Consider the following 13,341-nt stretch of genomic DNA (forward strand, 5'->3'; position numbering starts at 1 on the left):
GAAAGGTCAGCCTTTTTCTTTTTGTTTGGCTTGTTCATTTTTAAAGCTCCTTTGCCCCAGAGAAAACCCACTGGCCGTAGTGGGGAGGTGCAGGAGATTCATTGTGGGCAGCAGTTCCTCGAGGTGATGGGCTCTGACTCAGGCCTGCAGCCTCTTGTGCCTTTGCTATTTTCTGAGGGTGCTGCATCTTGACGTGGCAGTGCCCTCACCACAGATGAATGCATGCACAAAGAAAAAACCCAAGTTGGGAAGTTCCCTTCCTTCTTGCTACCTGCTTCAGATGCTGTATCATGTAACAAGGAGAAAGAGCAAGAATAATCACTGATAACCAAGAATCTCAAAGACAATAAGATAATTTCTTAAATATCTCTTTTTGCTGTCCCTCATAGCTGAAAAGAATCGTCCTTCTGTTAAAAATCCAATTCCACAAATAACATCATCAGCCCAGTTTCATAATGCTTATATTTTGTCAGCTGCTGATTTGACTCTGACGACTTAGTTAAAGAAGATTTCTGCTAAAAATACATCAGCCCACTGCTTGAAATGCTTTTACCACCAGGCAGAAATGGAAGGATGAGTATTATAAAAATAATGAATAGCTTTGTTTACCACAAATACATGTCAAGAGGGGAAATGTTGTCTATTTACATTCCTGATGCCCTCACGATCACAGTGTATTTTACTCGCCTATTAAAATGTTTATATTTAGCAAGAGCTGCACTAATTGAATTTTTTTCATTTCCGTTGAAGGTTCTTACTGGTGTTACACAGCTCAGGGGCAGGGGTAGGTGTGAGTCCTGGGCTGCAGAGAAATCTTGCAAATTGCAAACCATGCAGAAAGAAGTGAAATGCCAGCTGAGTGTGCCGACAGCCCGTAACAAACAAACCATCAGGGGAACACCTTATTCCTGTCTATCACTTTGAAATCAAAGCTTTGGCAACATCGATGCTGACGAGGTTAACTGTGTCACTGGCAATCTTTTCCACATTTTTCCCTCCTGTCATAATCAGCAGCCATTCCACACTAAGCCTGTAAATGTGCTACTTAAACTCACAGCTTGTTTCATCCAGTCTTAGGAGTATCAGGACTAATGAAGATGGGATAGCACCAACTTTTAACATACAAATGAAGAACTTCACATCTGTTTTAGCTGTGAAGTTATTCATTATTATGTTCAATTTAACTTTAAAAAAATCATTTTCAAATTAAATAAAGTTACCACAAAATTTTCTCCTGATTTGCAGACTTACAAAGTCTGCGGCAGAAATTAGCTCTGCTTTGTGATGGGCCAACGCAAATGTGCTCCCTTTTCTTACTGTAATACTCGTGGGTTTCCTTTCTATCATCCATTTAGCCTAAAAATACCTTTTTGCAGTTTGTGGGTTTCCTTTTCATCATCCATTTAGCCTAAAAAAATTCTTTCTCCAGTTTGCGAGTTTCCTTTCTATCATCCATTTAGCCTAAAAAAATCCATCTTCAATTTGTGCGTTTCCTTTTCTTCATGCATGTAGCCTAAAAATGTCTTTCCTCAGTTGTCAGGCTGCCTTCTTGGATCATTATAAGAAATTTGAGGATGAGCTCTGCTGGTTTGCATTTGCTGCCATGGATTTGATCTGTGTGTAATACAAGAGCGTGGAACTCTTCTGATGTTTTGCGCTGACTTTGCAGAGGCAGAGAAGACGTAGGAAAGGTGGAGGCAATGTGGAGCAAGGTCTTCTGAGCAACTACTATTTAATGCTCTCTTGCAGTAGCTCAGCTCCCTTTCTCTGTTGCCACTGGGGCTGCTCCTCTTGGTTTGTGAAGGCACAGAGGGCGGCTCTCCACCCACAGCTCATTATGGTTTGGAATGCTGAGGGGTGATGGTTCACCTAAACCAGGAGATCTGGAAGAGGTTTGGATGTGTGTATGGAGTGGAGGCTGGACCAGGAGCTCTGGCACTCTTGAGAAGACTGTGCAGAGGGAGCAGTTTCCTTCTACAAACCTAGGAACAGCAAACGCAGCAGGCCTCGTGTAGCCTGGTGGGAATGCCCCAGGAAAATTAGCCATGCGCCTTTCTTATTCCTTGCTGTGCCGTGAAACCCTCAAGAAATGTTTTGCAATACTTCCATTTTATATTTCTATTCCATCTCAGAGAAACAGAAGGGAGCAAGTTAGAGCCCCAGGAAAATCTGGCAGAAAAGTACTTAAGGTGCCAAGTACTTCTGTTTGGTGTTTCCACACTCACACCTGCCCCTCCACACACTACTGGCCTCTCCCAGAAACATTGTCACTGGCTTGCAGCTCCACCTGCAATTCTGATCCCACTAATGGCAGTGGTGACACTTCCTCCAACTTGAAACGGGGCGTGACTTTCACCACTAGCTTCTAAAATTGGCCATTAATCAGATTTAGTGGCTTAGGAGCAGTATAAAGAAACCCAGGTTGGAATCAAATTGAAGAGAGGCTGACTGCTCATTGTTGCTGCAGTGATGGCCAGTGAATATTCTGAAGACCTGAATGGATTTAGGGTTTGAATGCTACTGGAAATCATGACACAGTCAGAAATCTCATCCTCTAGCTAGGCAGCTGCCTTTAGTTTTTTTTTCTCCAAGATTCTGGCCTCAGAAAGCAAACAGCTTTTCACAAGTCAAGACATTTTCTTTAATCCTCTCTACTAATACCTGGATTTCTTGTTCTGACCCATCAAGATCCAGCTACACCAATGGCAAGTGAGGTTGTAGGATATTTTGGAGCAGGTATGTCCTGGAGAGACAGGGAAGCACTAAGCCCTTTCAGCAAAGCCCATGCCCTCATTTAAAATACCCTGTGAAATGCCACCACCCTTTCCCAGAGAAGACGAATTCAAATGGAACTGGCAAAACCAAGAGCTGGTAGGATGACAAACAGTCTGCCTACCAGGAAAGGACTAACAGATCTCATCTTTCACATCATAAGAAATTCTGGGAAACGTTACAAGTCCTGTTTCTGTACCTCAGAGAGAGAGAAGGAGAGAGCAGGGAAGAAAAGAAAATATTTAAGCCACAGGACAACACCAGCACAGGAACAAGCTGCTGTTTCCTAGCTGGGAATCAATTTGTGCTAGAAGTAAAATGTTTTCCAGGTATTGGAGAAGTGAGGGTGTGGACTCAGAGCTAGTGGGAACACAATAAGCTTAGTGATTCATAGCACATGGCTTGGTAAATTATAAATGACGCTACATGAGACAGGGAGCTGCAGTAACAGGGAATTTGATTCACAGCAGCCTGTTCTGTTCAGGTCTCTGCTCTGTGCTGCCAGTAGATGTGATGCCCACTCCCCCTAAGAAGGTTTCTTTCTTCACCCTGCACCTCTTTGCCTGGTTGCTCTCCCAGATGAACAGAACAAACATTTTTGCCTTGGATGTTTTTCTGTTTCTCTGGGAAAGCCAAAAAAAAAAAAAAAAAAGCCAAAAAAAAAAAAAAAAGAAAAAAAAAAAAGCAAGGAAAAATGTGTGGGTATATAGGTGCAAAAATGACTGCAAAGAGATAACGCATTGAGAGGTTTGTTTTCCTCTAGCAGTAAAGTAACACGGATAGAAAGTCAAGTTTCTATTACTCTGAGGTGACATTGTTACAAAATGGCTGGTCTCTTGTACGGCGCTTGTATTTCGGTGGTGTGGGAGCCCTGTGGAGCAGCCGGCGCGTGTTGGAGGAGCCCCGTGGAGCAGCCGTGCTGTCTGCCAGCTGACAGGACAGCACCGACCTGCCTCGGGTTGGGGTGGGCTGGCAGGGGTGCCAATAGGGCAGCACCCTCAGCAGCATTTATCCCACAGTCCCAAGTGGCCTGGAGCCCGGGCAAGGCGCTGGCCCATGCCCTGGAACACCTGCAATTTAAGTAGGACAAAACAAGGGCAAGACAGGAAGGAAGAGAAGGATTTTATCTGTGTTGTGGAGATGGGAGGCAGATTCAGTTGCTAGACATGGAGAAGCAGTAGAGGGTATCCAGGGTACCAGAGGGTATCAGAGGGTATCCAGGACACCTGCACAGTGCTGATGGACAGAGCCAGCAGCAGGAAACCCAACACCTGCAGCACCTCACACAGCTCTAGAGATCTCTCTTCAGGCAAGGCAAGCAAGCCCTGAGAGTAAAATGAGTTGCCAAAGGTGATGCAGGGAGACAGGAACAAACTAGGAACTACCTGCCTGTCCTGAATTCAGATTTGCAAGATTTCAGTGCCTGTCTTGTCCAAGATCGCTGCCTGACAAGCCCTCACCAGTTTCTTTTCTTTACTGAGTATCAAGCAAGAATTTGGAGTGAAATTGGTTATTATACCTATACTCTGTCAGCCTGGGCTGTGGAAGTGGGCCCAAAAGCTTGAAGCAAAATGCTGTGGGACTACAGCAGGAGAGAGATGAGGTGTCTGTGCCTCAGGTAAAGGCTGACAGACCCTACAGAAACACAGCTCCAGCTTTTTGGCTTAATCCTTACCACAAATGTTAAAAAGGTGTTTCTTTGGAAATGAGAAAATCTTGTGGATAAATTAGATCCATGCAATAGGTGCTGGAGAATTGAACAGCAGACTTCCTTCAAGACTTTCTTTCAAACCTATTTAGAAATTAAATCTAAATTGAAATTCCGACTAATTTTTCATTGTTACATTTTATGCCACAGTGTAAAATGTTCAAATAGGATTTTTCGTTACAAAGTTATCTCATTTCCTGTCCAGGTGCTTTCAGATCAGTTAAAATACAGTAAGAGCAAAAGCAGGGCATGTTTGGTTATAGACAGTATTAACTGTGGTGAGCTCTGTGTCAGAGAAGATGGAGATGGCAGAAGTCAGAGAAGTTAGAGCTTGTGAGGGCCGCTGCTGAGAGCCCACAGCCTATAAAAACCATGTTCCCAACTCCCTTCAGTTTCTCACCAGCTGTTGCCTGGCACACTGACTGTGGGCAGCACACACGTGACTTTCCTGGCTTTCTGTGGGGATCTGCCTTCCAACACTCCATCCTCAACACAGCTTCAGGGGCAGCCTGCTCGTGTCAGTAAGACACACAGGGAATGGTTTCTAAGCATCCCTTTGCAGCAGGTTTGCACTTTTCATGTAATTTCAAGCCCTGCTGGAGTTATTAGGCAGTTCCTGGGCTTTGGGGTTAATGCCAGAGCATTTCCTATAACACAGCTGCCAGAAGCCCCTGCAGGGAAGGCTTGTGAAGGTGGTGGAAGACATGGCCAACGTGCGGGACAGGTGAGCTGGAGAGAGCTCCCACTGGGCAGTGGTAGCTGCTGGGGATGTCCAGCAGGATAAAGGATGTGTCCTGTGACAGGAGAATCCTACATATCCCCAGAGCTGTCTTGTGCCTGACCCCATAGAGGCTGGACACCCCTTGGGTGGCACATGGGGAGCCAAATGAGGGGCAACACTGGAGAGAAAGGGTGACCCCCTTCGTCTCCCCCTTTGACAGCGTTCTTCTTCTTCAACCAACAGCCAGATAATAGCAGCAACCCAAATTCCACCTTTAAATGGCCCAACGTCCATCCTGAGACACTTGATTCAAAGTCTCTCCTCGGGTTTTCTGTGGTTCTACAAACACCACACCACGGTGGTAATGCTTTCAATCCTACAAGAAAGAGGCACAAGGAGGGGGATTGATCAGCTCTGACTTTTTTAGTAAAATACGCCAATGCAGTCATCTTCTGGTTACAAATATCTATGGGAAGAGTAGATGTGTCCTTTAATAACAGGGAGAGTGCTTAAAAAAAGAACATTTTATTGCTGTGTTGCCTTCACCCCAGTAAATTGCAGCGTTTTCATTTCCCTGTATTTATTGCATTGAAGTGTTTATATCACTGTGAAGCAAATATTTGCTTTCAAAGGTCAGTTGCTGTGTCTCTCTTCCTCTGGGGACAGACGTAGGTCTCTCTGAGCCTTCAGTATTACTCCATCCAGATTATATAATGCTCTTGCTAAGGGATTCTTTACTGCATCTTGGCACTACTGAAGTAGCAGAAGCAGAATTCAGAGCACAGCAGGCAGTGCCTCTCCATTAGCCAGTGTCTGTGTTTCTCTCTAACACTGTCTGTGTGCTTCTGTACGAGCACTGGCACGAGGGACGAGACTGTCTGCAGGGAGATTGCTGTAAAGGACCCAAGGGCCTGGAGTTACCTGCACTGTGTAGGAGACACAGCACAGCCTGGAACATGCTCTACACAGTATTTTGTAGCGGTGTTTGGGCTTTTTTCTCCTTTTCAAAGAGCACCAGGGATGTTTGGGTGTGAACACAGAGGATTTCCTTTTCCGAAATGGAAAAACCAAGATCCACGTGAAATTTTGAGGCTGAATTTGCATAGGCCATTACTACAAGTATAAACACAAATGGAGTGAATGTAGGGTCTGTAACTTCTGTAGCAACCTTTTTTTTTAATCAAATTTTTAGATTGAAAGAGCTTAACATATTACATCCCTACTTTGGTTTTCTGATTTGTCATCTCTGCAGGGACTGTAGATAAAATAAAATGTAGTTTAAGTTAAAAGTACAGAGTACACTTTGGAGAGTTTATTCCAGTTATATTAGAGATTCCTATGGCAATTGTAGGATTTTGATACTTGGTTCCAATTAACTTCAATGAGAATGCAAAGCAAAAAATATAAATTCTGCAAGGAATTTATTACCCTAAGTCCTTGATATTATCTTAGGCTGTTTCTGTTCTACTTAAACAGGTGCAGGTTTCAGTGGGCCTGAGCCAGACCTTATGCTTTTGAAAGTCTGCCTACTATCAGTAAGAGCAAATTCATCATGCTTTAACTTTCCTTGACCATTCCTGAAACTGTTAATTTTCAATGTTTTAAAACATCAGGAGTTTTAAATAAAAGCTTTTTATAGATGTTCCTAAGAAACACTACAGAGGGAGAACTGTTACTTTGTACCTCAGAGCAATAATTCCCTTTAAAACATAATTTTTCTCTCACCAGGATTTTTATTGATAACAAGGTTTGTTGTTGGAAATTCATTACACTAAAATGGCATTTCAGCCTAAACAGGACTTTTCGAGGAAAATCCTATCTCTAATCTGTCCTATTCCACATTATAAATTGCAAAATCTGGAAAAAAATTTAAACTCATTCCCTGCCATCTACAAAATATATGTGGTTTATCACACTGTGTGCAAATCAGTAACCTTTATTGATTCTTGGGCACAGTTTTCTATTAAATAAAGTTGAATCAGCACAGCTGCGGGGCACTTCTGTTTATGACTGAAACTTGATGTAAAATGACTTGTCTGGAAGAATGCTTTTTGCTATTTCTCAATCCATGCTAAGTGCTTTACAAATACCAAACAATCTCAATAAACCTGTCAAGTTCGATCACTTGCTGCACAACATCTCTCCGCTTACAAGCTCTGACACTTTTTTTAGCTTGATGCAAAATAAGATACGTCTGTCACTAAGATGCCAGCTGATGGCTCTAACAAACCGAGAAGGGTACCTAAAAAAACCCCACAGGAGCATGGAGTGACAGGACAAGGGACAATGGCTTCAAACTGACAGATAGTAGATTTAGATTAAATGTTAAGGAGAAATTCTTGACTCTAAGGATGGTGAGTCATCAGAACGGGTTGTCCAGAGAAGCTGTGGATGCCCTGTCTCTGGAAACATTCGAAGTCTTGTTGGATGGAACTCTGAGCAACCTGGTCTAGTGAAAGGTGTCCCTGTCCATGGCAGGGGGTTGCAATGAAATGGTCTTTAATGAACCTTCCAACTCAAACCATTCCGTGCTTCTGTAAAAGTCTCTTCAAAGTCTTTTCACATTTGTTTCCTTTTTTTTTTTTTTTTTTGCACCACCCATTACCACCACTGGCTCATGATAAAAAAAAAAAAAATTAAGGAAAACATCAAAAGTCAGGCTGGAATCTACCTGAGAATGGAATTTTCTGTGATATTTTTTTATCTGCAGGGACTGACCAACAGTCAATAAATAGATTGCTGTTGTCAGTAGAAGCCCTCATGTCACCTCCACTCCCTTACAGGTCTGTAGTTATTCAGCTCACACTGGATATGCTTTGAAAATGAACCAAATTCCCTGCTAGCATCCCACCCTCTCACTGATGCATCACCTCCCACTTTACAGCTAGTGAGACGATACCAACAGACACAGAGCAGAACCACTTTCCTGCCCATCAACATCTATATGTATTTACCAATTAGATCAGTCCCAAAGCCCTGAACAAATTGTCCTGATTTTGGCCCAAGCTCAGTGCTACTACTCTGCCAGCACAAGTGTAGTGAGGGGTCCAGGCAGAGGAGAATATTTTAAACAGGTGCTCGAAAACTAGGTCCACAGACTTAGTCTTGGTGTTCCGGTACAGAGGCTCTGCCAGAAATATTTCAGCTCTGGGTTATGCCTCGATCTGGGGAAAAACCACAATTTGTGAAGCAGGGACCAGTGCTAGAGCCAGCCTGTGCCAAGTGGGACAGGAGTCTGGAGCACAGTTCTTTACCAAAGTAACTTCTTTTTATCCCACCTGAGCATGCTCCATTTGCTGGCCAGGAGCAGTGTTTTCCTGGAGCTGAGTGCTACGAAGGGCATCACCAGCACAGCAGCAGGGTGGGAGGGCTGGGGTGGCCTTGAGAGTATCCCCACACCTTCACATGCCCTTCTGGAAGAGACCAGTTCCCGCTTTATCTTTTCCTCCTAAATATCCAAGTGCACCATGTTTTTGTAAAGCTCATTTCCTGCTGTTTGTGAGCATCCTTGAAGTGTCTGATACCAGCCCGAGTATTAGCCATGAAATTAGGCTCTGCCTTTGCATCAGCTGCGGTTGCAGATGAGTTGCCTAAGCTTGGTCCTTCACACTGCTGTGACCATGCAGCTGGCAGGACCAGGTGGCCTCCTTCTCCAGCAGACATTTAGGCTCCTACACATGGTGTGACCCATCACAAAATGCCAGCCTCCCTCTGACAAGGATGTGGCAATGTGTGCAGTGATGAAAGTAGAATATCCTGCCAATAGCTGCAGGGCTGACTCCTCAAGATGGATTTCTTCCTGCTGTAGCTTCAAAGAGGAAAAGCAACCCACGAGTGAGGGCACAGCTAATGTGAAGGCATGAAGGTCACATATTCCCTCTCAGATAAGAAAAACAGCAGATCTGTTGCTGAAGCTGCAGAGGAAATGCAAGGAGCTGTCTGCTTTCCTTACACCTTTCTAAGCAAACAGGGTGTGATCCAGGAAATATCCCTGCCACCTAGCTGTACCTGCTCGGCCCATACTCCTGATGTCCTGATGGAGAGCACCATTGAAGAGAGGAATGGTTTAATCTCCAATATGTAGCAACTTCTATTTTAACAGAGCTGTTATTGCTAAAATTTTAGAGCCAAGCTCTGCCCTGACTTATCTTGTTTCATAAAGGCTGCACATATCACAAAGACAGGACAGAAAACAGCCCCCGGGATCCTGCCTTCTTTAGAGCAGCTTTGCTGAAAGGGGCTGCTTTTGTCCTCTTTCTGTAATTGAGCATGATGGCATCTGCTTTATGGCTGTTTACTTGCAGTCTCCCACAACTTCCCCACCTCCTCTGCACCTGCAATTAGGTTTTCCTGCAATGAACAAATCTAACATTCAGTGAGCAGTAATTTGCAATGTGCCATGCTTGAATCAAGCAAAGAAATAAGCCGGTGTTGTTGTTATAAAGACCTGACAGATGGTAGGAGGGCCCGCCTTTCTTAATCAAGTCATGCTCACTAATCAGAGCTAGCTTGAATTTGTAACAAAAAAGAAACCCTACCAAATCGAGGATTAATGGGCTGCATCCTGACCTCTGGTTAGGACCAGCTCAGGGGTGTCCTTCTCTATCAAGAGGGATAACGAAGATCAGAATCTGACCCGCTTTGTGGGGAAGTTGAAAATACCAGTTAGGACCTACCGTCACTTCCCCCAAAATGAAGGGTTCTCCCATGTAGACTTCTCCCAGTCTAGCTGTAAATATTATTTCATGGTCTGAGCTATAGCATGGTGAATAAGTAATTAGCCAATGAAAATACGCAAAGTTTCATAGTCTTTAATTTAATTACAAATGTGTAAGCAGAGCAACCCGCCCTCCAAGCAATGCAGCTGAAACATAGGACATGAGGGGCAGAGGCTTGACCTTGACCCTTCTTCACATTAAGCCTTTCAATTGTAGAGAAGAATGAATGGGTTTCAAGATTGTTTCTGGCAGCAAATAGCATCTTCTGAGTGTCCAGCTTCTGTATGAATTGCGTTTGAAAGGTTAAGAAAAAAGGAAGGATTTGCTCTCTACTACGTAGGAATTACTATCCCAAATGAGACTTTGGGTGAGGACAGGGTTGTAATAAACGTGCTTTTGTGGGACTGATGTTTAAGCACGGCTCCTAACTGCACTGTTTCTCTTCCTTTTCGCTGTCTTCCAGGCTCACAAAGCAGCTGAGTGCAAATCCTGATCCGCAGAGTCCCCAAACACCCCCACAGCTAAAATGGCGGAAGACGCGGATATGCGCAATGAGTTGGAAGAAATGCAGCGGCGTGCCGACCAGCTCGCTGATGAAGTGAGACCAGTAGCTAAACTGGGAACTTGGGGCTGGGCTTGGTGTGAAACACACCGCCAGAAATAGGAGCTGATCCCACAAAGGATTTCTAGAGCTCTTTTCCATCAGCTTTACACTGAAAGCGGAATTGGAAATGAAATGAGCTGGGGTAAAATTTAATGTTGTGTTCAGTCCAGATTAGGGAATTTATTGATCATGAGTTTGGTTTAGGTATTAGATTGTGCATCAATTTGACTGGCCTCAGAGCAAAAGGCAGCAATTTAATATTTTCTGAGGATTCCTTCGATTTGTCAAACCTATTAAATGTTAGAAGTCACCAGTTAGGTTTCTGAAGAGTCACAGCTGAAAACCACAGGCTTTATTTTTAAAGTGGAACACCTGCGGTTCTGTGCAGCACCGCCACAGCGTGTGAGCAAGGGGAGCACGAGCCTTGGAGACAGCAGCTGCCTCGAGGTGTGCTGCATTAGCCATCCATAGCGCTGGAGATGGAGATCACCAGTGCCCTGCTGATGGCCTGATTTGGAGGGGAGGGAGAGAGCGCAGGAAGAACCTCCTGTCAGCATGAGCCTGCACATTAGTGTTGGAAAGTGTAACTTGCCAAATCTCAGTGTTTTTTCCTATTTTTTTTCAGTCCCTTGAGAGCACCCGTCGAATGCTGCAGCTTGTTGAAGAGGTAAGGACTTGCATTTCATTTGTGTTCCGTTGTGAGAAGTGATGGAGAGCCTGACACTGGAAGTGGCTTTGTTTAAATTCACATTGCTAGGACCTGGCCATGGCTTTGCGTGCCACTGTCCCTGCTCATCCCGAGGGCCGTGCAAGACACGGTTCCCTGGTTGCCAAGGCACTGGTTTGCTCACGCCTGAGGATGCACTGAGACAGGATTCTGGAGATAAATGAAGGAAACAGCCTCTGAAGGTGACCTGGAGTCAGGGACAAGTGGCTGAATTTGCTGCAGAGCTCTGGGAGCCTTGTGCCAGGACCACTCTCACGTCCTTGGTATAACACTGCACGAGGGGAAGGTGAGAAGGGCCCTTGATCCATTTTCCCAGTCTGCTTTAAATACTTCCCTCTCCATAAACACTTGCAGCTATTTATAGACCATTGGTCAGCACAGCATTTAAATGCTATTTCTTTATGTATCTCTGAAATATTTATCAGGATTTCAAGGCTCAGGAGGTGTCCTAGATGGACCACTTTGGAGTTCTCTGAGTTTCCATGGTGCTAAGGAAGAGGGCCCTGGCTTGGTCCTCACAGCTAATACCTGCCTGTAGGGAAAAAACCAATTCAGTCAGGCCACATTTCACCCTCTCCACAATAAAGGGGTTTAAAAGTTGGAAAACCTCAACTCAGTTTAGTTTAGAGTGTTCAGCCATCAGGTGGTGGAAAACTTTGCTGCTGCCTGACTGGACGTATTCTTTTCAGACACCACGCAAGCCTTGGTGCTGGAGCTGGTGACATTTTTAATCAGGGTCATCAGCACTGACAGTCCCAGTACTCCTGACAACCAGGAGTCTCCAGCAGAGACAACGGGAAGAAAATTACATCAGGTCTCATTCAGGAACAAGAACAACCCCAGCCGTAGGCTTTATGGCCTTGAAATCAATCACCACTGTGAAGATCAATGGAGTCCAGCAGAGACAAAATTAAATTTCCACGTACAGACAGACAGATGGGTCACTGAGCATAGTCAGCATCGCTTCTCCTCCAGAAACACTTTAGATCGGGGCCCCTTGCAGCCGAAACATGCTCCTGTCTCACGAGCAATCTGTCCCTTTTTGCTGCTCAGTTCCCTGGACATGCCATTCCTAACCCCCACTTGACGTCAGCTCTGTGCTGGATGCAGCTCCTGCTGAAATCTATTCAACAACAAGGAAGAGAGCCTCATACGAGTACCCCCACAGCGCAAGGCAGGAGAGCCTGCTGCCCCAAAATGCCTGGGATCTAAATAGACAAGGCAGATGCTGAGTGGGAAGGAGAGGCACAGGAAAGGGAAGTGATTTGCTCGGGGCCAAGCCATCAGTAAATATCAGCCCTGCCTCTCCTGAGCTGTATTTGTGCGGCCTATGCGCTGCCTGAGTCTTCCTAACATATTGAACCGGCATATTGTGAATGCCACTGGAGTTTCAGCACTAAATCGCAGCAAATGGCAAAGTGGGAGGAGAACTGGGACTGCTGAATTTACCAATGAATTTATAGCACTCTTTGGAAGAGCTCGGCGTCTCTGGACCTGGCGTTTATTCAGATGCCACAATATCTTCCTGTCCAAATAGAGAAGCTGCTAAAACTAGCACTGAGTAGTCAGGGGAGTTCTTCCAAAATGAGCTGAATATTATTTTCACTAATGTGACTACAGGAGACCTTTAAAATTCTTCTGTGGCCTAAACAGCTGGTTGATTATTCCAATCCCTTTTCCTAGGTACTTTATAAAAATGCAGCGTTTAGGGAGTGAGATATTTTACACCGAAAAGACAAATGGTGATAGTATTTGAAATTGAACTTGCACTGCTCTGATTTAATAAACCCCCAAAATCCAATTAGACTTCCTCACTTAGCAGAACCTGTCTAGTTGATAGAGATAGGAAATACTAGAAAGAATGCTTTTCACTCTGTTCTCTTGATACAGCAGACCTGTTCTTCCTTTCTTAGGAAAAGGATGCCCCCGTGTTTAAGCATTGTTACAGTGTACATTTGTGTGGATTGATGCTGGGGAAACACAGCAGAAACAGACTGACTAGGCTCCCTCCTAGAGACAGGAGAGTGCTGTCCATCCACGGAAGCCCGTAGCCATGTAGGACCTAATTGCAGGTCATAGCCTGGGGACATG

General features: G+C 44.6%; 1 protein-coding gene across 2 annotated transcripts in view; it reads left to right on the forward strand.

The window, feature by feature from the left end:
- SNAP25 (synaptosome associated protein 25) overlaps positions 1 to 13,341 on the forward strand; it is a 62,063-nt gene that overhangs the window by 22,422 nt on the left and 26,300 nt on the right. For both annotated transcript variants that reach the window (XM_038131429.1, XM_038131428.1), the window contains exons 2-3: positions 10,383 to 10,517; positions 11,149 to 11,190. In XM_038131429.1, coding sequence (XP_037987357.1) covers positions 10,446 to 10,517; positions 11,149 to 11,190 — 114 coding nt within the window. In that variant the 5' untranslated portion in view covers positions 10,383 to 10,445. The remainder of the gene's footprint in view (positions 1 to 10,382; positions 10,518 to 11,148; positions 11,191 to 13,341) is intronic.

Source organism: Motacilla alba, chromosome 3 (assembly GCF_015832195.1).
Source record: "Motacilla alba alba isolate MOTALB_02 chromosome 3, Motacilla_alba_V1.0_pri, whole genome shotgun sequence".
NCBI lineage: Eukaryota > Metazoa > Chordata > Aves > Passeriformes > Motacillidae > Motacilla > Motacilla alba.